We start from the raw sequence: 24,306 nt of genomic DNA on the forward strand, positions 1-24,306 counted from the left end.
CTACTAAGCTCAAGAAAAAAGGGGCGGAAGATGTGTTTTTTGACTACTGTCTTCATAAACTTGTTTAAAAACTTAATTTCTGACTTCATCTGTTGTTGCTTTGCCCAGTATAAACAAATTCACAAAGCTGTTTCCAGTCAAATCAGAAACTGAAATTGTGTGACAGCTCTGCAAGTTTGCAGCAAAGTAGAAAGCACAGTAAAATAAACATGCAGGAAACAATTTATTATCAGAAACTCATGATGTATTTATATTTATTCATTTAGCTGACACTTTTTCCAAAGCAACTTCTATTGTTAAGCTGTCTCAATTACCTACCCATTTGTACAGCTGGGTAATTTTACTGGACCGCTTTTTTTTTTTTTTTTTTTTTTTTTTTGAATTTTATAAAGGAAGGCGACAAGTACATTCTTCAAAGGTACTGCAGCTAGAAGTGGGATTCAAACCTTTGACCTTTGCGTCAAAAGGCAGCATTGATATGTACTCCATGACCCGCTGACCCTTGGCAGCTATTTGAGGAGCATAAGAAAATATTTGAACATAACATAACCTTTTATGCATTTAAAGTTTCGCCACCACCTATTTTCTGAGTATTTCCCAAGGTTATTAATTAAGCTTTAACGTCAGGAAATTAATTTTTCAGTATTTGCAAAGTATCAAATCCGGCACAGTCTGTGTGAACACCCTGTGCTCATGCGGTTATGTTCTGGAAGCTCTGGTTTCCTCTCGCAGTCACAAGACGTGTATTTCAGGTGACTCTAGATTGCCCACAGTGTGTGACTGTGTGAGTGAACGAGTGTGTGCGTGTGTGAGATTGCTCTTCAATGGTCTGGATCCTGGATGTTCTCACTCTCGTACCCACACTTGCGGCCCACAATCGGAGCGGTGGTTGATGAAAATGGAAATGCAACTGGAAAAAGCTATTCCATTACATTCTACATAAATTATTTGTACCTTCAACCATAAAGACTCAGACCCACGTAGTTCCTTGTCAGTGCTGTTGCCATGGTAATGTAAGGGAGGATGAAGGTGTACGACCGGTGCTCGACACGTGCTTCCTGTCCTCATGGTTGCTACGGGCTGTACTTGTCAGGTTGTTGAACATGTGGGCCCTTCTGTTCCAGGGAGCATGTTTGTGCAAGTGTCCCTTGGTGGAATTTATGTATTTTTCAGACGCAAGGACTCATTCATTAGCAACAGTGAGCAACTAATAGGCTGCGAACTCATCTGCACTCTGCAGAACCCATGCAGGTGCCCTGCCTTGTTTCCACCAATCAGGAAACAGAAGCTGGAAGGCGTCCCCGCGGAGTCCTGAACGTTTACGATCCTCTCTGCTGATGGCTTATATATATCGTCCACTGCTATGCTGCGTAAATCTGTGGAATTGGCCTGCCAATTCTTGCGGCTGGGGCGGGGGACTGCGGACCGCCGACGATGCCGTAGGGGTTTCTGTCTGAGTCTCAGGCCGCAGTGGATCAGGTTTGACGGAAGAGCCATTGCCAAGGAATTACAAACTGCACATTCCACAAGTGGAATATAATCCAGCCTCTTATATAACAGTTTTTTTTTTTTTTTTTTTTTCTGTTTAATGTCATTAGAGCTGCTCAGGGTGGTGTGGTGACTGAACGAACGTTCTATCCCTCCGGAGCGGACGTTCCGAAACATTTTTGGTGTCCACGACGAACAAAGTCCGCTGCTCTTCCAGCGACCCTGATGGCTGCTACATGCAGTGTTAATGAGTATTCATTGTGGCACATTGGTTTATTCATGTACTTCGATTAATTAGCAACAATTCGCCATTTTCTAGAAGTTGTAGAGGGACGAGGAAAAAAATGCGCTCTTAATTCACCTCTTAATCTGTCCACTGCTCCGCCCCTACAGACTCAGACCTGAGCATGCGGACGCTGAGCACGCCCAGCCCAGCCCTGATCCTGCCTCCGAGTTCTCCTCCGCTGACACAGCCAGGCCTGGTAAATGGATCTTCCACGTCCTCTTCGTCGGTCACCGGAGAGACCATCGCCATGGTGCACGCCCCTCCTGCCGGCCTTCTACGCCCGGAGACGCGGCTTCGGCCGCCGAAGGACCAGCGGCAGCAAGCGCCTATTGACCTCCTCCCGGACCATGCGTTCCTGCAGATTTTTGCCCATCTGCCCACCAACCAGCTGTGCCGGTGCGCCAGGGTGTGCCGCCGCTGGTACAACCTGGCCTGGGACCCCCGGCTCTGGAGGACCATCCGGCTGACAGGTGATCTGCTGAACGTAGACCGCGCCCTAAGGGTGCTGACGCGCCGGCTCTGCCAGGACACGCCCAACGTCTGCCTGATGCTGGAGACGGTGGTGACCGGTGGCTGCCGGCGGCTCACTGACCGCGGCCTTCACACGGTGGCACAGTGTTGCCCAGAGCTACGCAGACTCGAGGTAGCTGGCTGCTACAACATCTCCAACGAGGCCGTGTTCGACGTTGTGTCCCGCTGCCCCAACCTGGAGCACCTGGACGTCTCAGGTAACCGACCGATACCAGACTTTCTCCTTTAGTGTCTACAGATTCGAAACCGCGAAGTCTCTGAATAATACAGTAGATATGCTAGAACTGGGCATCTAATCTTGATGGTTCACGCTTCAAAATTCCAGTCAGGCCATCCTTGGTGTGCTGAAAGTTCATGTCTTTAATACATCAAAGTCCTCAGCTTCTTCCAGTTCGTGTTCTCCTTGAGAAATAAAGCAAAAAAAGGACCCAACACAGAAGCAGAGTAAAAACCACGTGAGCCTCACCCAACATGAGGACTGACCATTTTAGACCTAGAGAAGAGTTACAGCTGATATATATATCACTTGGAGCCTCTGTGGACTTTCCTTGTAGACTAATCCATGATAGCCCACGTTTCCTCTCCAAGCTGGGAAATGTATTAGAGGAATCTAAAAAAAAACTTGGTGGGTGGGGGGGTGGGTATCTTGTCCTGAGCTGGACTGGACTCCCGGCGAGTCGGAGCACAGGACACCCACCGTAGCAACCTTCAGCGGTAGGGTTTGTACCCTAATCTACCTCCAGTGTTGTATCCATTTGTAGAGCTAGGCGACTTTTGCCGGAGCAATTCGGAGCAAGTAGCTTGAACAAAGGTACGACAGTGGGAGCAGGGGATTTGAACCCGGGTCCGTTCAGTGGAAGGTTAACTTGCTAAACGTGAGTTTCGAGGAGAACTACTGAATAAGTAGACCACCTCTTGCAAAGGAGTCCACTTCTGCTCCACTAGAAGCTCAGGATAAGTACTTTACTCAAGGGTATGAGAGCAGGAGGAGCGATTGGAACCCAGGCCCTTCAAGTCCGAGGCAGAAGATCTAACCACTAAATGACCTGCTTGCCCCATGTAACACATGGGATGCAATGTGAGGGTGGTACTTTTACTTTTGTCTTTTCTTCTCTAAACGCTTCTCAAAGATGAGGAGGGAACAAAGATGGGAAGTCCTGAAGGCTGCGTTGTGCTCGAATCTCTCGCAGCCGTTAGGACGGGTGGGGGAGGTTACTGAGGGGTTATGGGGTAAGAGGAGGAGGGGGAAAGAGTCTGGAATGCAACAAATGTGGACCCAGCACCCCTCATTCAGCCTGCTTCCTGCAGCGTCTTTTCGGACTTCCTGTTGCGGGCTGTCGTCGTTTATGCCATAAAGGCTGCGGTCAAATTGCTCGCAGGGTCTGAGCGCGTTACGTTTTCACACACATCGTCTGAAGCCGCTTGTCTCGAGTGGGGTCACGGTAAGCTGGAGCCTAACCTGGCAACACAAGGTGCAAGGCTGGAGGGGGAGGGGACACACCCAGGATGGGACACTAATCCATCATAAGGCACCGCAAGTGGGACTTGAACCCCAGACCTATCGGAGAGCAGGACCTGGTCAAATCCACCGCACCCCCTGGCGAATATATCTCTTTCTTCAATGACAATATCAGCTAAATACTAGTTAATAATCATGGGCGTCTCTTGGGAGAAAACACCCGCTAAATGAATAAATATACATCCAGCCGCCTCCTCGTCTTAGTAGTGCTGGAGTTGAGAATGTTTGAAGAGTCAAGCCTTTTCCTGTTTTCCACTATTTTTTTTTTTTTGAGATACATATAAATATTTACATTACATTGCAGGAATGGCTTTGTAAAGGATTGATCTAGGCATGATCATGAATATTTATACCTTACATAAACTTAAGAAACGATGGGCAAAGTGAGTTCGGATGAGTTTTGAGACCCTTTTTTAAATGTGGACAGAGGTTCAGCAGTTCTGAGTGAGAGGGGGAGGTCGTTCCACCACAACGGGGCCAGATCCGAGAACCTCCGTGTTTCACCTTTCGTGTGTGGGACCACCAAGCGGGATGTGTGTTGGTTTCCTGCGGGTGCTCTGGTTTCCTCCCACAGTCCAAAGACATGCTGTTCAGTTTCCCCCATAGTGTGTGAGTGACAGAGAGAGAGTGTGTGTGTGTTCCGCTGATGTATGGATGAGTGACCCAGTGTAAGGAGTGTATCTAGCAGTGTAAGTCACCGCGGTAAATAAGGCGTGTGGGCTGATAACACTACATAGAGTTCATCGGAAGTCGCTTTGGAGGAAAGTGTCTGCTAAATAAATGTACCGTATGTGCTTTGAACAGAAATGTGGAATTCTGGCCTGTTTTGCGTCACCGCCTTCCTTTGACCGAGCGTCCTTGTGTGTCCTGCCAAGGCTGCTCCAAGGTGACGTGCATCAGCCTGACGCGCGAGGTGTCCCTCAAGCTGTCGCCCATGCACGGCCAGCAGATCTCCATCCGCTACCTGGACATGACGGACTGCTTCGCCCTGGAGGACGAGGGCCTGCACACGATCGCGGCGCACTGCACCCAGCTCACGCACCTCTACCTGCGGCGGTGCGTGCGGCTCACCGACGAGGGCCTGCGCTACCCGGTCATCTACTGCCCCGGCGTGCGCGAGCTGAGCGTCAGCGACTGCCGCTTCGTCAGCGACTTCGGCCTGCGCGAGATCGCCAAGCTGGAGGGCCGCCTGCGCTACCTGAGCGTGGCGCACTGCGGGCGCATCACCGACGTGGGCATCCGCTACGTCGCCAAGTACTGCGGCAAGCTGCGCTACCTCAACGCCCGGGGCTGCGAGGGCCTCACGGACCACGGGCTCGAGTACCTGGCCAAGAACTGCCCCAAGCTCAAGTCGCTGGACATCGGCAAGTGCCCGCTGGTGTCGGACGCCGGCCTGGAGCTGCTGGCGCTCAACTGCTTCAACCTGAAGCGCCTGAGCCTCAAGTCGTGCGAGAGCATCACGGGCCGGGGCCTGCAGGTGGTGGCGGCCAACTGCTTCGACATGCAGCTGCTCAACGTGCAGGACTGCGACGTGTCGGTGGAGGCGCTGTGCTTCGTCAAGCGCCACTGCAAGCGCTGCGTCATCGAGCACACCAACCCCGCCTTCTTCTGAAAGGAGATGGCGAGAGAAAGGGCTGTAAATATATTCCCGGTGACCCCCCCCCCTCCCCCCGCCAGCCCGCCACCCTTTTTTTTTGTTTTTTTTTTTTTTTTTCTAATTTCTCTGTTGGAGGCAACAAGAAATTGAATGGGAAAGGTGTGCAATATTCACGTTTTCTTCCGCATGGTTCTCCGAAAGCTGTTCGTTTGCATCCACTTCCATGGCACACAAGTATTTATATATATACACTGTATATATGTATGTGTGCGTGTCTGTGTTTCATACTGAAGTGCTGAAGCCTCCATCATAGCCGAAATTAATTGTAAATTATTGTCACTGTTCCCCGCTTCCCTCCTGCTGTGTGTCGGGATGCGACGAGCTCGTGCTGCAACGTTGTGCCCGGAAAACATAATAATGATGGAAACACACTGTTATGGATTGAGCAGAAACCATATTTCGGGCTTTTGGCTGCAGCGTCAACGGTCCTTCTGGTCTTGCTGTAAACGTCATATAAATACTAATAATTGTCATATAGGCTTTTCGATGGCATTAAAAACAGTCTATTTATCAGAATCTTTGCTGTTTGTAACCACAACGCCAAAGCAAACTCTGACAAATTTCTCTTTCTTTCGTACTGGAAAAGGACCGATGTCTTACGACCGATTGTCCCGGCAACTTTTTTAAAACGGTTTTAACATCGTTTTGAACGAAAGGCGCGTCATCGCGGATTAACGTTTTCTCCCGGAGGGCAAACTATCGAAAACGAAGCTCCGTTACCTGGAAACCGTACCCGGCATGAACATTTTAGCCCACGATCATTTCAAAATTCGGTTTGCATTAATGCCGATATCGAGCGTTATTGGACGTGTCGGCGAAGGAGCCGCAGATTGATGCCTTTTATTGTGCCGTTAGGGTACGGAGCGAAGGCCTTTCAGACCTGCGTCGTATGGATGATGTTTCTATGGCGGCTTTGCAAGAGGAAATATTTTAACAGCTGCCTACTACTGTCACTTCGCGAAGGTCACAATGTATAAATCGCAAATGTAGCGCCAGCGTTGAGCGGGAGAGGCTCCGCGGATGTTTCTATGAAATGTTACGGCACGGATGCCGCTCTGCCGTCGGCTAGAGCCGGATCGGAACCGTGGGACGGAGGGATGAAGCTTCTCTCGTCTTCCGCTTTTCGGATGGCTTCATTCCGGTTGTAGTCGTGGCCTGGATCTTGACTTCGGAGGCGTTGACACGTGTTTGTGCGCATTCCGTGTTGGGCGCTCACCAGTGTCGGTGCGTCACGTGTAAAGTCGCTTTTATACCCTGTTTTTATTTCCCGGAAAGATCCTTTGTACAGTGCCATTTTTCGAAGACTAAGAATTGTTTATCTGCACTCTGTAAAATGCTCTTCAGACAATCACCCTTTTGAAACGGATGATTTATTTTCCGAGGTTCTCTCCTCTAGAAAGACACAGATGGCAGTATGAAAAAATGTGGGTGAAATAAATAAAAAAAATTGCATTAAAAGAGGACTGAGGGATTTTAACGCCTTGGAATTATTTTGCAGATCAGTTATTCTAATAAAATCTTTTGAAATAATATCTGTACTGGCCATTACTTTTTTGTCACTGAGTTATTGAAAGAAAAACTTTTTTTTTTTTTCTTTTCCCCAAACTGCATATAAAATAGAATTAGTTGGGATTTTTTTGGAAGCAGTTTCTCCTGCAAGTCAAGGCTCACAATAAACGCTTACAGTCAAGGAAGGAACAATTTCAGGCCAACATTTTTAACTGTATTTCTGTGATTTTTAGTTATTTCTCAGGTGAGATTGTCCCAGAAATTCATACTGTGAGTAGTTAGTTACTTTTAAATTATTTCATTTGATCTTCCCCACAGAAGCGTTATGTGCTCTGACAGTTGCACTACCCATTGCGTGGTCAGAGGTTAATACCAGATGTTGGAGGAAAAAAAATACTTCTGTTTATGCCATTAAATTATTTACATTTTCTTGACAAAGGCAGCTTTACAACATTGCATAATAACATAATTAATGCATTTACTTAAATTAATGATCCAAAACACACTGGCTAATAATCCAACACTTAACTGGCAAAAAAATAGAATCTCACTTTTCAATAGGTTGTTTACTTTTTTCATCAATAAGAGCTGTGTTAGAAAAATGATAAGAAGGATAAACACAAAAGGTTCAAAGTGACACATTTAAACTATTGCCCATTTAAATTCAACAACTGTTTAATATTTCAGTGTGTTGTCGCCATACAGAACTGGTGTCCTGATTGATGGAGAAGAAAAATCAAACTTTCTTTAATTTTCTCTGTGTAATTAATTCAGTAATATAATTAAATCTCTATATTTCTTGATCTGTGACCACAAGAGGGTGACACTGTACAAAAGTCAAAATTTGGCTGTTTTATTAATTTAAAAACAGCTTAATTTCATTTACAAAGGAGTTGCTGTAATTGCTTAATAATTTTTAAAAAATATATTAATCATTTATTAATAGAAACCACAACATCTGTTACGATGTTTAATTTCAGAAATAAATAAACACAGATTTTCAAGTTTTAATCTGTTACTGGCAAGATGCTGTAAATATTTCACAGGTTAACCCTAGAAACAGTTTTTTAAGAAAAATACAACAAAGCTGAAGTTCCTTTTATTAAAATTGACAGAATGGACCAATAAGTCCAAATATTTTGTGCTTATAGACACACTGCTTACAATGGTCAGTGACTTAGAATCACCAGAATACCCGAACAGCAGGACTGTGGGAGGAAACCAGAGCACCCGGAGGAAACGGACACAGTCAGCACGCAAGGTGAGCACCAAGTTATTGATCATATAAGGCGGCCCCACTGTGTTTTCCAGGTAGCGTAGTGGTTACAGCTGCTGTTGTACTTAATAGGAAGCCGGTATATGTGTTCAAAGTACTTACACTGAATTGCTAAAATTTACCCAGCTACATAAATAGTACCTTCTCTTTAGGAGAAAGGTGTCTAGTAAGTGAGTTGTGAAAAAATCATTGTAACTGGTTCTTGTGAACACCAGCTAACACGGTCAGTTGCTTTGGGCGGCACGGTTGCACAGCATGTACCGCTACTGTCTCACAGTGCCTGGGTGGTGCGAGAGGACATGGGATCGATTTCCCCGTTCAGTCTGTGTGGAGTTTGCATGTTCTCCTCGTGTCTGCGTGAGTTTCCTCCGGGTGCTCCGGTTTCCTCCCACAGTTCAAAGACATGCTGTTCAGGTTCCCCCCATAGTGTGTGAGTGACAGAGAGCGAGTGTGTGTGTTCCACTGATGTATGGATGGGTGACCCAGTGCGAGTAGTGTAAGTCACCACGGTGAATAAGGTGTGTGGGCTGATAACACTACATAGAGTTCATTGGAAGTCGCTTTGGAGGAAAGTGTCTGCTAAATAAATACATGTGTGAATAAAAGGTCGCATTCTCATACTGATCGTCATCTGCAACGGGGAGCAGCTGCAGCCGGGCTCTCGTGTTCCGCACAGTTGTCACTCCCACGCTGCCCCGACCACACTTGTCCGTAGAGGAGCTATTTGCAGAAGTGTGTACAGTTACAGTAGCACCCCCGCGTCGAGGCCGCCGCTGCACCTCTTCCATTTCGGGACCATTATGATAGGCTTGGGGAGCGTCGCTCTGCACATTTCTTCAGCTGCAGCGGTCAGAGGCTCATCTGCGTTTTGTCACCCGTCCAGGTGTCTATTTTGAGCCATGCTGGACTTTTTAATTCATGGCTTCTGGGCACCGTGGTCACTTTCGAGGAGTCTGAATATAGCAGTGCATGTATAACATGACCTTGGAAAAGCAAAGTCATGTTCTCTGGTTCGCTTGGATGAGCTGCTCCTACATCCCAGTATGAGGAGAACAGTGGACGGGGAAGGCTGATTCTTACCCTGATTAGCCACAGTAAAAATTTCCCAGCTCTATAAATGGGTAAATCACTGTAAACAGCTTAGTATAAAAACCTCACATTGTAATTCAGCTTGGAAAAACATGCCAGCTAAATAATAACAATAAAAGGCAAAGCATTTTGAGAGCCTTGTAAAAATCATAATTTCCCAAAGAATATACAAAGAATTCTGTGTTTCTTAAAGGCCAGCAGATCATCTAGTTGCAGCTAATTAGCGTTAATGTAATCCGTTAACCCTTTGTGAGACTCTGCCGAATGTGGGAATTTCATTTTCTTTTTTTAAATTTTCCACAGCAGCACATAGTATAAAATCAACATAGTAAGGTTAAAAAGAAAAAGCAAAAAAACAGGAAAAAAAACAACAATAAATGAACACCTTCCCCATATTGCTTATACAGAAGGGACATTCAGATACAGACAAAGGACAACATAATAACACTTAATAACACTTAATCAATAAAATAAATAAAAATAACACAATTCCTGAATCATTAAGATTTAATTTTAATACATTTTATTCCTGCTACTTTTAATTATGTTCACAGACTAGGTAGTAATGAAAAAGAAAATGCAAATAATTTAACAGGACACAGCAAAAGAAGGATGTGACCCCAAAAGAATGTATCAGCTTTCCAACACTGAAATGAAATGACATAAAACTGCTGCTACTGCAGATATTGTAAAAAGCCATATTCAGCTTTCCAGAAACTTCTCCAGGTACTTCACGTGTTTTTATTGATCTTGGAAACCACACTAACACGCGTCACTGCGGTGCAGTAAATTTCAGCGTATCGCCAAATAAGAATGTAGATTTGAGCTCGTTCGGACAGTTACTGTAGTCTTTGCTCTGACGGTGGAATGATGGTGACTAAGGGTTGACTGTGCAGCAGAGAATTCTGGAAACGCGGACAATTGCCTGTTCCTGTCAAATACACAAATGACAAAACACACACAGAAACCACTTGTCCCAAGTGGGGTCACAGCAAACTGGAGTTTAACCCAGCAACACAGGGTGTAGGGCTGGAGAGGGAGGGGACACACCCAGGACAGGACACCGGTCCATTAGAAGGCACCCCAAGCAGGACTTGAACCCCAGACCCACCAAAGAGTAGGACTTGATCAAACCCGCTGCACCACCACCACATCCCCCAAATGACAAAACTGCTGTGATCAATTTAAAGGTTTTAATTGCAAGGGAAGGTGGTGCTGGCTGTAAAAGTATCCCACGTGTGGCTCACATTTCGAAGTCAATTGCACAAATCGTCTGCCATACTCCACATCTCCAGACTAAGTTTAGACGTTGTAACCCACGGTATGGCCGTCGTCCAGCCAGGAGGAACGTGTTTCAATTAAACTCCCACATTTGTCACCCTAACACTTCAGCAGCTTTCCACGTGTGCGTTTCACATTTATTCACTTAACTGACGCTTTTCTCCGAAACGGCTCTCGATTATTTACCCATTTATAGAGCTGGGTAGTTTTACTGAAGTGATTTTGGAGTAGGGACTCCGTTCAAAGCTACTACACTTCGAAATGGGATTTGAATCTACAACCTTTGGATCCAAAGACAGCAGCCCTAACCACTACATTACCAACTTACCTACAAGCACCACCCCCAGCCTCCTCCTCCATCCACCCCAAACACTGGGGTTTAAAAGCCCTAAAATATTAAGGTTGTCATGATTCTCTGTTAAACTAAATACAGGGGGCAGCAGGTGGTGTAGGGATTAATGCTGTGGCCCTGCATTTGACCTGGGTTTCAATCCCACCTTCTGCTGTAGTCCCTTTGAGCAAGGTACTTAGCCTGAATTAGCCTGATACAAATGTCACCACATTTCCTTTAAGTCTTTTGCTTTCTCTTTTTTGGTAAAGCTCATTTGTGCAAGGACATCCTCACAATGTGCCATGAAAGCGACTCTGCCGAGGGAAAGAACGTGAAAGAGGCTCAAATTTGAAAGTTTGCAGGCTTTGTGGTGGAATGAGGTCCCTTCATCCCTCAGAGCTGCTGAATCCCTTTCAACACTCAAGATGTGCCTCAGTCATGTCTATGGAACCCACTTCTATCCTGATCTCTTGACTACTTCTATTCCCTCCCAACCCCCACCTTGTTTCCAGGATCTGCTCTGTTTCGCTGCGACCCTGCTGAGGTCAAATGGTTATTGAAATTGGGTGGTTGTGTGTTGCTTTGGAGAGAGGATCTGGTGAAGAATAAAAGTAAATATAAAATGTTACATTTTTCACTGGAATTATTGCTTTATCCCATAAAACACTGAGGCTGAAAGGCAACTCCTGGTCCATTGAATCGGTTCGGACCGCAGAACGTGACTATGGAGCGGGGGCCCAAAGTAAGAGGGAACACCATGAGCACAGGATGAAATGTAATTAAAATATTATTTATATTAAGGTAATTATGTGCTGCATTTCTTAGGATATTGCGCAGATTGATCTCCAGTTCTTTGTAATATTAGTAACTTATTTCACAGCCCTTTCTATCTTATTTATGGGGCATTAAACATAAAGACGGGGAAATGTCATTCAGGAAGTTTATGCTATACGTAATTAATTATCAGTGTAGCAAATCATGTAAAATATGAAAAATTAGCTTGTCAGTTGAAACTTTTGGATAAGAGGATAGTAATCCATACATCCATCATATTTGAATAACATGTTCTGATCAGGGTTGTGGTGATTTGGAGCCTATCCTGGAATCACTGGGTGTACGGGTGGGACTGCGGGAGGAAACCAGAGCGACCGAAGGAAAGCAATGCAGCCCGAGCAGGGATCAATCCCTCGTTCTCTCATGGAGGATGATAACATTATTCTGAACTTGTGAGGGCAGAAAATCCTTGTCCACCGTCACTCGCTGTCAGCAAGGTGCTTCTTCTGCAAGATGTCACTTAATTACAGTAATTATACAGTGAAACGAGTTACATCAAAATAGTGCCCAGCTGAGGTGTGGCCATAGGTCTTTCATAAAGTTTTATTGGTGAAATTTTGGATGGGCAGGTATTGGCGCTGTGGTATAAATCATCTTTCTACTGCATATGTCACTCTCACACGTTGCTGTCATCCTGCAATTCACCACCTCGAAACGCGGTAAGTGCAGTAAGTGTTCCGTCTGCATGTTTGAGGTTAAATGTTGCCTGTAGATCTTGACTGTTATTATAAACTTGCGCTGTCCAGAAGAGAAGTGCTGCTTTCTTAAATGTATAGTTACTGCTGCTCCTTATTTGGATATCATACTATAAATAATTTTCAACCAAACATTTCACTTTGACAGCAGCCGCACTGTCTGCACCGTTATGGCCGACTGGGGAAAGTGCCTGGACTTTGGCGTCTCTATTGCCAGACAGGCTAGAACGGTAGGCTGGAATGGTGACTCTGCACATCTATATTTGTTCATTTAGCAGATGATTTCTTCCAAAGTGACAGACATCACAGAGGAAAAATACAAAAAATTGCATCGCATCAACAGAACGAGAGATCTGGACGCAGACACGCGGTTCTAGATTTGCCACAATCCATCAAATGAACCTTACACCACATGAGTAGCTGCGTGAAGTCTTTTCCATTACCAGACAAAGTATAAGTAAAAAAAAATGATTAAAAATAAACACACATTTATCATGCATTTACGAGAGCAGTGGAGATATGAATCCGAAAGAAGGGTTTTCGCACCATTCTTAATTGTAGAGAGGGATTCAGCAATTCTGAGTGACAGGGGGACGTCATTCTACCACATGGGAGCTAGAACCGAAAACCTTTGTGCTTTTGATTTCAGACCTCTTGTGGGTGGGACCATCATTCAGGTGGAGCTGGAGGAGCGTAGCCGTCTGGTTGGGGTGTAGTGAGTGATCAGGTCTCATAGATACTGGGGAGCAGATCCGTTGATGGTTTTGTAGGCCATGACCAGAGTCTTGAGCTTGATCCTGGCAGCTAAAGGAAGCCTATGAAGAGAGAGGGGGGTGAATACATGATACACAGAATACACACACACACACACACACACACACACTCTTTAAAACACCTAGTGTCAACCGTCCATATTGCCCACTTTTGCTGTTATAGGTGGTTTTGGATGCTTTCGAAGCTCAAAAGGTAGTTTCCCTGAAGACCTCACCTGCTGACCTTGTGACTGAGACCGATCAGGGGGTGGAAAATCTTCTCATATCTGCTATCAAGGAGAAGTACCCAACACACAAGTATGTCTACCTGAGGAGATGTTACCTCTCGATCGAGAACGATGCACTTTCTCGTACAAAACGCACCGCCTTGGCTCTGCAGGTACCTTCAGGTGTGAAGAACGAAGCGACAGGCAGCTGCAGTTTATAAGCATCTTGGTAACTTAAAGTGCTCGCACAGGTCCAAACACCCACTGGCTCCGCCCTTCTAGGTTTATTGGGGAGGAGTCTGTGGCTGCCGGTGCCAGCCCCGTTTTGACAGACAGCCCCACCTGGATCATCGACCCCATTGATGGTACCACCAACTTCGTACACAGGTATGTGCTCTGCAAAGGGCTGCCGGGTCACATCCTCAAACTATTAAGCCCTTTTTCAATACAGCTGAATTTAAAAAGCCAAATCACATCTGCAATACTCACTGAAGCATTATTTATAATAATAAAAATAATGTGCATTTTAGTTGACTATCCAATGACCATGGGTAATTTCACTGTAGTACTTGCCAGTAGACAGTGAAAGCAACAAATTTAAGCATGTTCCACACACACACACACACACACACATTTTCAGAACCGCTTGTCCCATACGGGGTCACGGGGAACCGGATTTTTATCTTGTGCTTTCCTCTAAAGCAACTTATAATTAGTTGTTCATCTGGACAATTCATAGTAAGTTCCTTGCTCAAGGATAGAGATGGGATTTGAACCTGCGACTGTTAGGCCCATAGGGAGCAGCTCTAACCACTACTGCATCAGCCACCCCTGATAATGACATAAATTACTAGCACAGGATCTAATATTGAAGCATTTTGCGGCAGCTGGTGGTGTAGCGGTTAGAACTGCTGCTTTCGGACCCAAAGGTTGTTGGTTTGAATCCCAGCTGTAGTACCCTTGAACAAGATTCTTACCTTAAAATACTCCAATAAAATTACCAGCGTGTACAAATGGTAAATAACTGTAGGTACCTTAACACTGGAAGTTGCGTTGGAGAAATGTGCCAGTTAAAACTAAGTAAATTATGCCTGTAAACTGTGTACAATTTAAACTTTATGCTGTCATTTCGCTCCATTTTTTTCCATTCCCAGGTTCCCCTTTGTGGCCATTTCTATTGCTTTTGCAGTGAACAAGCAGGTAACAACATCTACATGCTTCTCACTCCAGAAAACTAAAAGCAGATCGTTTGAGGATAATGAAAAAATTTCCCCCAGACGGAGTTTGGGATTGTCTACAGTTGCATGGAGGACAAACTCTACAGGGCCCAGAGAGGGAAGGGGGCTTTCTGCAACGACATCCCCCTCCGCACTTCTGGACTGGAAGGTACCTCCTGAGACACGGCACCGCCTTACATTTGGAACTCACTAACTGCTAAAGTGAGCGCTGCTGAAGCTTATGGGCTGCCTCTGACCTCATGACAGATATCACAAAGGCGCTGGTGGTCACCGAGATTGGCACAGAGCGAGATGACCTTTCACTGAGCACCTTGACCTCTAACATCTACAGGCTGCTGAAAATTCCCATCCACGGGTAAAAATGAACTTATCGATTCATCACTTCGAGAAGTTGTGTGCAATTTAGTTTTTTTTTTTTGACTGACTGCGCAGCCCTCGTTCTGGTAGTATCCGAGCTGTGGGCACAGCCGCGGTGGACATGTGCCTGGTGGCGAGCGCCGGGGCGGACGCCTATTACCACGTGGGCATGCACTGCTGGGACATCGCCGCCTCCGCCCTCATCGTCTCCGAGGCCGGGGGCGTGGTCCACGACATTAGCGGTAAGATCTGCCACCGTTTCCGCTGCCATGCATCACATGGGTGACTTTTGGCTTGACAATGGGCAAAAATCGATGAGAGTGTGTGAGAAGAGCACAACTGTGCACCGTGTCATCCAAGCATTGAGCGAGACTGCAGAACACATTGCTACCGTACTAAATTCTCCATTTAACATTTTTGCATTGACATTTTCAGCACGTGAATCAAAACCAAAGTCTGTATTTTATAGTTGACTATATCTACTGCAAATCTGTTTAATAATAAAAAAGCCTTTATACAGCTATTGGTGTAATGTATACTGGTTTATAACTGTGATATGTGACAAATTGCATTCAAGAATCACGTGTCTGCATCGAGATCGCTCCTTCTGCTGGTGTGATGAAATTTTTGCACTCTTCTCGGAGACGTACGTCACTTAGGAGAAAAGCATCTGCTAAATGAATGAATATATAGTCTGTTAAGGCCCTGATCACAGCCCTTTGTTCCTGACCTTCCCAAAGCAGTTAATTCCTAACAGAAAACTCTGCCTACACTGTGAATGGTGCCAGGCGGCAAGTTTGACCTCATGTCCCGGAGGGTGATTGCAGCGAGTAGCCGCACGGTGGCAAGGGGGATCGCCCAGGTGGTAGAGGCCTTTCCCTGTGAGCGTGACGACGGGCTCCCAGACGCCGATCAAGCCATCGGAGCATTGACCCAACGGGATGGACACTGGGTTTCAAATGACTTTTTAAAACTGCCTTGTGACAAACCATGTGGAATTGTTATTGAATCCGTGTAAATTAGACTGGCAATAATTTTAATTTGGAAAACCTACTCTGCACTTGGGCACTTTGAGTAGTTACTCCATGCTATGCACTGCCATCTGCTGACCATAGTGCATTGTTGCATCCAGCTGCAACTCAACAGTGGTTAGAGCTGCTGCCTTTGGACCCAAAAGTTATAGGTTTGAATCTCACCTCCAGATGTAGTACCCTTGTGCAAGGTACTTACCCTAAATTGCTCTGGTAAAATTACCTAGTTGTATAAATGGGTAAGTAATTGTTGGTAGATTAACACTGCTAGTTGCTCTGCAGAAAAGTGACAGATAAATTACATTTTCCGTATTTCTCATGAGAATAAAATGTCCAACTGCATATTTAAGTGTTAAGCCCTGCAAAATGGAAAAGTTTCCACTTTGTGGTGTCAAATCAAAATAGCTGTTAAATAGCCACGCTGACCATCACTTGAAACCTGGAATGCAGAGTGCAATAAATGTCAAGTTGATTCCAGACTGAGGTTGTTGTGTCAGACACATTTCTAGCAAGGAGATGGATTAGATGTTTTACATGTTTACTGCAAACAGTGCACTTATTCTCACGCTAGTTGGAGCGTCAAATAAACCTTTTAACAAGCACATTAGAGAAAACAAACATGAGGCTTGGCAAGAGCCGCATGGCTCAAGTCCTGCTTTGGATTAATAAAAGGACAGCGTTTGGAGACATTCAGTCTAATCCATGCCTTAAATTTGATTATTTTGCATTCCAGACTATGATAAATAAGACCAAAACCTCCTTTCCGTCTTTTACCCTCTTGGCACCCTGTCAAAAGGAGTCTTCCCATCTTTTTGTGGCCTTGCATGCAATTTAAATGACTTTATAGTGCACACAAAACCTTGCAGTTGTCAGAATATCTATTTAATTATTAGTTTTTTGTGCATCTCTAGCGCTGTGATTTTTTTTTTTTTTTTTGTGGGGGAGGTTTTGAAAAGATTTATCATACAGGGAAAAAAATGCATTTTACCAACCAGAAATCGGTGATCGGTGTCCGTCTATTCAGGAAAAGTTTTAGGGCCAATCTGGAAACACAGAAGTCAGTTGGGTCACAACATGCCTTTGCGTTCCAGTTATTCTCACGTTGACTGATCTGCAAACACACACACACACCAGGGAATCTTTACAGCAGCAAATCCACTGACAAACTACCTTCAAAAAAACCCACCTAACAATATGTTAATTTCTATTAGCTGTACATTACTTTATTAATTCTGCTCCCTAATGTATTTCTCCTCTATTATGTATCCCATATAACCCTCTCCTTGTTTGGAACAGATAAATATCTTTGGAATGAAGATCTTTAGCCTTTGCACTCCATTATTTAGTGTCCTCTCTGCTTTCAGTTTATGAGAGTTCTCTTAATGAAAACTCATTATTTTTAACTGTAAAATTACATTTATTTAAGAATTACTCTCTATCACTGGAGAGCAATATCCCGAAAAACGTTTAAATTGTTTTCTGCATGCATTTTTACGTCAAAGAGGCGCTTTATAACGGGTCGTTTCTGTTATTTCACCTGCAACTTTGCCCTGGATAAAATCAAAAATCTTCAAAAACCACGTTTTAAATGATTAGATTTATTAAGCGGTCGCCGCAACTAATTAGTATTGTTTCATTAAAATCACTGAGGAGACAGAAAGTCACAGTTAGTATTCAGCGTAAGTGTAAGATTTGTCAGTAAGTATTAAGTGTATTTCTGAGGCAAAAAGAAAAGGACTATCACATGTATCATTTACCCACTTCACGGAGTCAAACACGTTTTAACTGATGGGTATTCACTAAAAATTATATTGTACACCATAATGAAGACGAAGGACTACAAAATACACAGATTATTTCAAATTATCCTTTTATACCCTTTAAATTGGGGTATTTTCTTGAAACTTCAAGATTCTTAAAATAAGTGGAAAATGTGACGCAATGAAACGACACACGTCACAGGTACCTCACGTCCGGTCAGAGACCGGAAGTCAACGCTTTTATTTTTTTCCTCCTTCATTTCAGTGTCGGAGGGTTTTCTTCCACAGGTAGTTTTTTTTTTGCATTTCTTTACATTTTATTGTGTATATATGTTTTTACGTTTCGTATAATTTTATACCCTTTTTTTTTTTCTTCCCGTCCGCTAGCCTATTTTACTGTGGTAACTGACTCAGCTGTCCTCCGGCTCCGCAGCCTAGGGCTATTATTATTTCTCTGACTCAATTTTGTCTGTTTTTCACTGCTGTTAATTATACTATATAATTATAATACTAACTTATTATTCAACTTATAATTTGGTTTAGTTCCTCTTTTTTCTTAAATTATTTTCCTGTATTCATAAAAAATCTAGTTCGTTTTTTAAATAAGTTTCTAAGACTGCTTATGCATTTACAAACTGTACTGAGTTAAAACTTAAATTTTTATATAAATATCCCAGCCTAAGTGCTAGATAAATGTATTAGTATGCTGTTCATTTCTTTAAATTTTTTGCTTTCATTTATCTACTCACTGGACCAGTGCCTTTGACTGTGGTGCCTTGCGTTACAGTTGTTTACATTTTCTCACTCAGTTTTGCTGATGCTTTTCTTCAAATCAGTTTACAATTATTTACCTATTTATACAGTTTGGTATTTTGGCTGGAGTAGTTCAGGATAAATACCTTGCTTGAGGGTACTATAGGTGTAGCCAGAGATGAGATTCAAACCTGCAACCAGGGGAACCAAAGGTTGCAGCTCTAACCACTATGCTACCAGCTGTCCCCCTTTTACCTGAATTACCTCTTTATATGGTAGGGTACTTGTAGCGCATCAGTTCAGAGTAAGTTCCTTGGGTGCCAAGGGTAGTACCGCAGTAGTGGAATTTCAGCCGGACACCTTGAGGTTGCTTCTGAACAGCCTTAACCACTACGCCACCTGGTGCTGAGTTAGTGTTAGTGTTTTGATTTACAGAAACAATTAAGTCACTATCAGGCCATAACAGGAGGAGACTGTTTATCATGGACTTCAGTTAATCTATAGTGTTGTACATTTGTTTATTACATTTTTCTCCAAAGTGATTTACAGTGTTAAGCTACTTATACCTATTTACTCATTTATACAGCTGGGTAATTTAGGGTAAGTACCTTGTTGAAAAGGTAAAGCAGCAGTATGTGAGGTTCAAACTAGCAACTAGATCCGATGTCTCTAATCAGTGCGCTATCAGTTTTCCCAAAGTTATAGTAAATCCATAGTAAGCCATTGTTTTTTATTTTATTAACTTACTTTGCTGTTTACCCTGTTTCAATGTACAAAATGGTTTTTCATTAATTAGTAATACCATAAAAAAAATTAATTTGAAGACAGAATTTTAAAACTGGAACATCCTTAGCTTTTGTTTCTGTGGTGACATTGTTTCCAGACTTTTAAAAACTCTTTAACACCCAGTTTCCAACAGTGGTGAGTTTTACACTAGAAAAAACAACTTCAAATCTGCAAAAATGCTTGTAGTGCTACTGTATTGGTTCCTCTCTTCTCTCTCTGCTGTTTTTATTCTTAGCTGATGCCTACAGTTCATTAAGTGAGCTGTAATCCCACACTGTAGCTCTAAGATCAGTGGAGACCTCACCTGATGACCCTACGTGGAAGCACAGACAGCAAAACAATATTTTTGTGCTTCTCAACAAGCGTTGTGTGGGAAGAGCTGATCCCTCATTGCTCCTGGGTTAGGATTTAGGTTTCATCCCAGCTCACTCTCTGTGACGTTTGCCTGTTTTTTCTGTTCTGCTCAGTTTCCTCCCACAGTCCAAGACATTTGCTAAAGAAGGCAACGTAGAACCACTTTTGTACCCTTCCTTGCCTCGGAAATTGTGCAAACATTTGCTGAAAGTTGACGTCAACTCTGACATTTACTCTTACTTCACCTCCTTACAAACACGTACAGCAGGCTCTTTGACAGAGCAATTCAGAAACATGTCAGTAGTCTGATCATTGGTCCAAGAGCATCTTGAAGCATTTCAGTCGCAGGTTTTTAAAAATTGACTGAGTGGTGTGAACAGCAGTACTATTCACAGTGGTATTTTAAATTGGTCGGTCTTTACAGTAATACCCACAATCCAATTTGTAAACTGTGCTCCACTAATGAGTTTTGATGCAGCAACTCGATAGGGTAGCAGTGGGAGTTGTTGAGAAGCTGTTCAATAATTTATTGTTTAGATGGCTCCAAGTAAATTCCTTCCCTGGTTATATCTCTTCTTTTTGTCTATTCTCTGGGAATGTTTCTTTGCCAAATGTGCACTTTACACCAGTAGACACCAGAATTCCCTGCAGGTTCTCAGAGCCTCTCTTCCCACCTCCCAAGATTAAAGAAGTTCTGTTTTTTTGGCAGCACATACATCTGCACAGCATGGCTGACCCCTGGCAGGATGCAATGGACCTTGCTGTGGCTGTGGCCAGGGAAGCAGGAGCGGTGAGCGGAACAGCAGTGCACCCTACTCCCGAGAGCCCACAGCCGCAAGTCGCACCGTACAACTGCAAAGCGCAGCACGCCGTGCTGTCAAACATGTCATTTTTTAATTAGATAAAATAGGCCGACTTTCATGGTTCATTCATTTGTACTTCTCCCCTCACAATTTGTCCATATAAAGAAGAAGCAGCTATTCCTGGTCCTAGAGGACCACAGTCCAACTGGATTTGGAGAATATAGTTTAATTAGCACTGTGTCAAACCAGCCTCGTGTGCTGAGGAGGCTCATGCATCCTCCTGGTTATCTTGTGTCTAGGTGACTTGGCTTGGATTGCTGGGGTCCTCTCCTTCTTTCCTTCATGTTGTCTGCTTTTCCAGAGTTGGTGTTGGTGTCACGGTGCTGCAGGACACTTAATTTTGGAAATCACTGTCAGAATTGGAAGTCCGTCCTCCTCTTTTTTTTTTTTTTTTTTTAAACTCGCTGAGCTTGACTGGCCACTTGTGGCGTAAAGCACTGCTGTGCAGTTGGTTATTGTGCGTTAAGTTGAAGGGTGTGTGTTGTGACAGGTGATCAGGGACGCCCTGCAGAATGACATGATGATCATGTGCAAGAGCTCCTCTGTGGACTTGGTCACCAAGACAGACCAAAAGGTGGAGGAGCTCATCATCTCCTCCATAAAGCAGAAGTTCCCCACACACAGGTGAGGGCTGTGCTGCGGCGCTGCAGATCTCAGGGGAGCCGAGATGCGTGAAATGGACAGAAGTGTGTGTTATATTGTTATGGATTGAAGAAAACTGATCCTAGGTTACTGATATCAGCTGGAGTCTCTCCCACATTGTCCTTATCTGACCTTTGTTTCAGCTTCATCGGGGAGGAGTCTGTAGCTGCTGGACATCTGTGTGCCCTGACTGACAACCCCACTTGGATCATTGACCCTGTGGATGGGACCACTAACTTTGTACACAGGTTTACCATCCACTTTGCTCTTCCGCCACTGGTGTTAATGTAGTACTTTGCTAAAAGTGAACATACCTTCCAATGTTGATCATTTGTAAAAATATTAATACTGTGAACAATCATCAGTGGCTACATGTAACTGAATTTACCTTATACCTATTTGTGACATTAACCATGAAGCTTATTTGATAATACAAGTTGCAACTAAAATACTGCCATGTTAAAGTACGTAAACATCAATGCCTGTGTCCCGCATCCTGTTGACTTTCAGGTTCCCGTTTGTGGCCGTGTCCATTGGTTTTGCAGTCAAGAAAGAGGTGAGAGCGGCTTCCTGTACCGCTGCTGGTGGAGCGTCCAGCACCGCAGCCCCAAAGTGTCAGCTTTGGGAAAAGCAGTCAAACTTTCATTTTGTCTGCAGTCTCTCTTTGGTACCTCAGACCTTCCCTTGTAAAGGTGTTAGTTAACTGCAGGTCCACATTTATGTTTAACCACATAATGAGCCCAGGCCATATTCAGGCGAGCCAATTAGCTACAGTGCGAGGTGGAAATTGCAGTTACAATCTCTGATCTCACTTTGGCTCCAGTGTGATTCCAGGTCCGCTTAGAATAAGCACGTCTAGTAATATCCAATTATGAAGATGGGGAAAGTTCCTTCACTCCCACTAGGTTTTACAGAGGTGAGTCTTTTATAGGGAGAAAGGAGCAGAATTAAGAGTAGTTAGAAGTGTTTTTACAAGCCATTTTCTGTTTTCAGCTGGTGTTCGGGGTGGTGTATAGCTCTGTAGAGGACAAAATGTACACAGGCCGGAAAGGGAAGGGGGCGTTCTGCAATGGGCAGCCGCTTCAGGTGTCTGACCAGACAGGTGGGTAGACCTTGCCCACTTTGCAAGGGCTTAAATCAGTGATGGGCAGCTCCATCTCTGCTAGAGTCCTGTAAGTTTACATTTGTTTGTTCACTGAGCTGACACTTCTCCAAAATGACTAAGTGTTAAGCACACACACACACACACATTTTCAGAACCGCTTGTCCCTTACGGGGTCACGGGGAACCGGAGCCTACCCGGCAACACAGGGCGTAAGGCCGGAGGGGGAAGGGGACACACCCAGGACGGGACGCCAGTCCGCCGCAAGGCACCCCAAGCAGGACTTGAACCCCAGACCCACCAAAGAGCAGGACTGCGGTCCAACCCACTGCGCCACCGCACCCCCCTTAAGTGTTAAGCAATTTAGTTATTTACCCATTTATACAGCTGTGTGGTTTCTACTTATGAAGTACCTCGATCAAGGGTATTACAAGGAGGTGGGATTTACACCTGAGCCCTTCAGGTGTAAAGTAGCAGTGGTAACCACTATGCTCTCTGCCTCAACATTTATTCATTTAAACTGATGCTTTTCTCTTAACGACTTAGTGTAATGCTACCAACAGTTATTTACCCACTTATACAGCTAGATAGTTTTATACAGGTAGAGGTGGGATATCAACCTGTGGCCTTTTGGTTCAAAGGCATCAGTGGCCCCTGTCGGCTTCATAATGCACATAATTTACATGCAGAAAACCTTATGAGGCCTGGAGCCATACGTTAATGTGCTGAGTGAATCCACTGTTATCTATTGCTGTCTGTGAGCAGCTCAAGCACATCAACACCACAGGAGAGATTACATTAGGTCGAAAGTACAAGGCAAATCATATTGTGATATGGTACAGCATCACTTTTTGCCCTGCAGACATCAAGCAGTCCCTCGTCGTCAGCGAGTTTGGCTCCAACAGAGACCCAGAGGTGGTCGACAAGATCTTAACCACCATGCAGAAGATCCTGTGCATCCCAGTCCATGGGTAGGTGTGGCAGGAAATCTGTGCTTTCATTTTTTTGCACAGCTCCTGTGATTTAATCCCAGTAAATGGGTGTAAATAGAGGTGGTTTTACCATACCCCAGGTCCATGGTGTGCAGATGAGGTTCTTCTCTGCTCCGTCATACAACCCGTTTGTCTGCAGGGTGCGCAGCATTGGCACGGCAGCCACCAACATGTGCCTGGTGGCCTCGGGTTCTGCGGAGGCCTACTATGAGATCGGCGTGCACTGCTGGGACATCGCAGCTGCCTCCGTCATCGTCATGGAGGCTGGGGGTGTTCTGATGGATGTGGAAGGTGGGCTAAACCACTGGGTTATAGAGATGCTACAACCGTTGCAGGATTTCAGCAGTATCTATTTTTAACGCATCACCAAAACTGCTGGAGGATGGGTGATAAAGGCTCGAAAAATGATTTCGTTAGTCAATATGCAGTCATTTACTGTACATTCATAAAGGATACTCAACTGTGTTAAATATACCATGTTTTTAGTCATGACTGTAAATGCAATGTAGAATTTTATGGTTGTTTTCATGTTAACCATCATGTGACCAGTGCATCTGCTGCTTCCAGGAGGACCTTTGGACCTCATGTCCAGGAGAGTAGTGGCAGCCAACAACAGCACAATCGCTGAGCAAATCGTCAAAGAGATTAAAGTGTTTCCTGCTGAAAGAGATGACACTTCCTGCGGGGACACACACTGAGCGCTGCATGGAAATAAACTAGGTTTTAATCTTTTTCAGTATTATACGTTTAAAAAAAAAAAAATGTCAGGGGTGCTGGCGCTGCTGCACTGGTAAGATTGAACAGCTGGAATGACCACTTGTGTACTGTAGTACTATAGTGTTTAGTAATCTTGCCAACCAATGTCTATTTTTAAAATTTTCACTTGCATTACTGTGGCCAAAGACTGTCAATGCTTTAATTTCTGTATTTTCTATGAGATGTATGTCACTTTG

At 44.3% G+C, this 24,306-nt stretch overlaps 3 protein-coding genes across 3 annotated transcripts in view; all 3 read left to right on the forward strand.

Moving 5' to 3' along the window:
• Positions 1-5,500, forward strand: part of fbxl7 (F-box and leucine-rich repeat protein 7) — a 79,134-nt gene extending 73,634 nt beyond the window's left edge. Inside the window, exons 3-4 of the mRNA XM_029253733.1 lie at positions 1,882-2,502; positions 4,700-5,500. Of these exons, the coding sequence (XP_029109566.1) occupies positions 1,882-2,502; positions 4,700-5,436 (1,358 nt within the window). The 3' untranslated portion in view covers positions 5,437-5,500. The remainder of the gene's footprint in view (positions 1-1,881; positions 2,503-4,699) is intronic.
• Positions 5,501-12,666: 7,166 nt separating this feature from the next.
• On the forward strand, positions 12,667-16,088 carry LOC108937532 (inositol monophosphatase 1-like). Its single transcript, XM_018757545.2, has 8 exons — positions 12,667-12,726; positions 13,433-13,566; positions 13,758-13,862; positions 14,630-14,675; positions 14,753-14,861; positions 14,960-15,068; positions 15,161-15,312; positions 15,859-16,088. The coding sequence occupies exons 1-8, from the start codon at positions 12,667-12,669 to the stop codon at positions 16,086-16,088; spliced, it is 945 nt and encodes a 314-aa protein (XP_018613061.2).
• Positions 16,089-18,080: 1,992 nt separating this feature from the next.
• LOC108937499 (inositol monophosphatase 1-like) lies at positions 18,081-24,115 on the forward strand. Its single transcript, XM_018757496.1, has 9 exons — positions 18,081-18,149; positions 20,464-20,544; positions 21,108-21,241; positions 21,403-21,507; positions 21,770-21,815; positions 22,253-22,361; positions 23,224-23,332; positions 23,493-23,644; positions 23,921-24,115. Exons 2-9 carry the CDS (start codon positions 20,482-20,484, stop codon positions 24,049-24,051), a joined length of 849 nt encoding a protein of 282 aa, XP_018613012.1. The 5' UTR covers positions 18,081-18,149; positions 20,464-20,481; the 3' UTR covers positions 24,052-24,115.
• Positions 24,116-24,306: the final 191 nt, after the last annotated feature.

This window comes from Scleropages formosus, chromosome 7, assembly GCF_900964775.1.
Source record: "Scleropages formosus chromosome 7, fSclFor1.1, whole genome shotgun sequence".
NCBI lineage: Eukaryota > Metazoa > Chordata > Actinopteri > Osteoglossiformes > Osteoglossidae > Scleropages > Scleropages formosus.

Excerpts from the sequence above, each read along its gene's own strand:
- LOC108937532 (XM_018757545.2), top strand. The coding sequence starts at position 12,667 with ATGGCCGACTGGGGAAAGTGCCTGGACTTTGGCGTCTCTATTGCCAGA. Across the intron at positions 12,727-13,432 it reads TTGCCAGACAGGCTAGAACG|GTGGTTTTGGATGCTTTCGA; the intron begins GTAGGCTGGAAT and ends TTGCTGTTATAG. Across the intron at positions 14,862-14,959 it reads CCGCACTTCTGGACTGGAAG|ATATCACAAAGGCGCTGGTG; the intron begins GTACCTCCTGAG and ends ACCTCATGACAG.
- LOC108937499 (XM_018757496.1), top strand. The coding sequence starts at position 20,482 with ATGGCTGACCCCTGGCAGGATGCAATGGACCTTGCTGTGGCTGTGGCC. Across the intron at positions 21,508-21,769 it reads ACCACTAACTTTGTACACAG|GTTCCCGTTTGTGGCCGTGT; the intron begins GTTTACCATCCA and ends GTTGACTTTCAG. Across the intron at positions 22,362-23,223 it reads TCAGGTGTCTGACCAGACAG|ACATCAAGCAGTCCCTCGTC; the intron begins GTGGGTAGACCT and ends TTTGCCCTGCAG.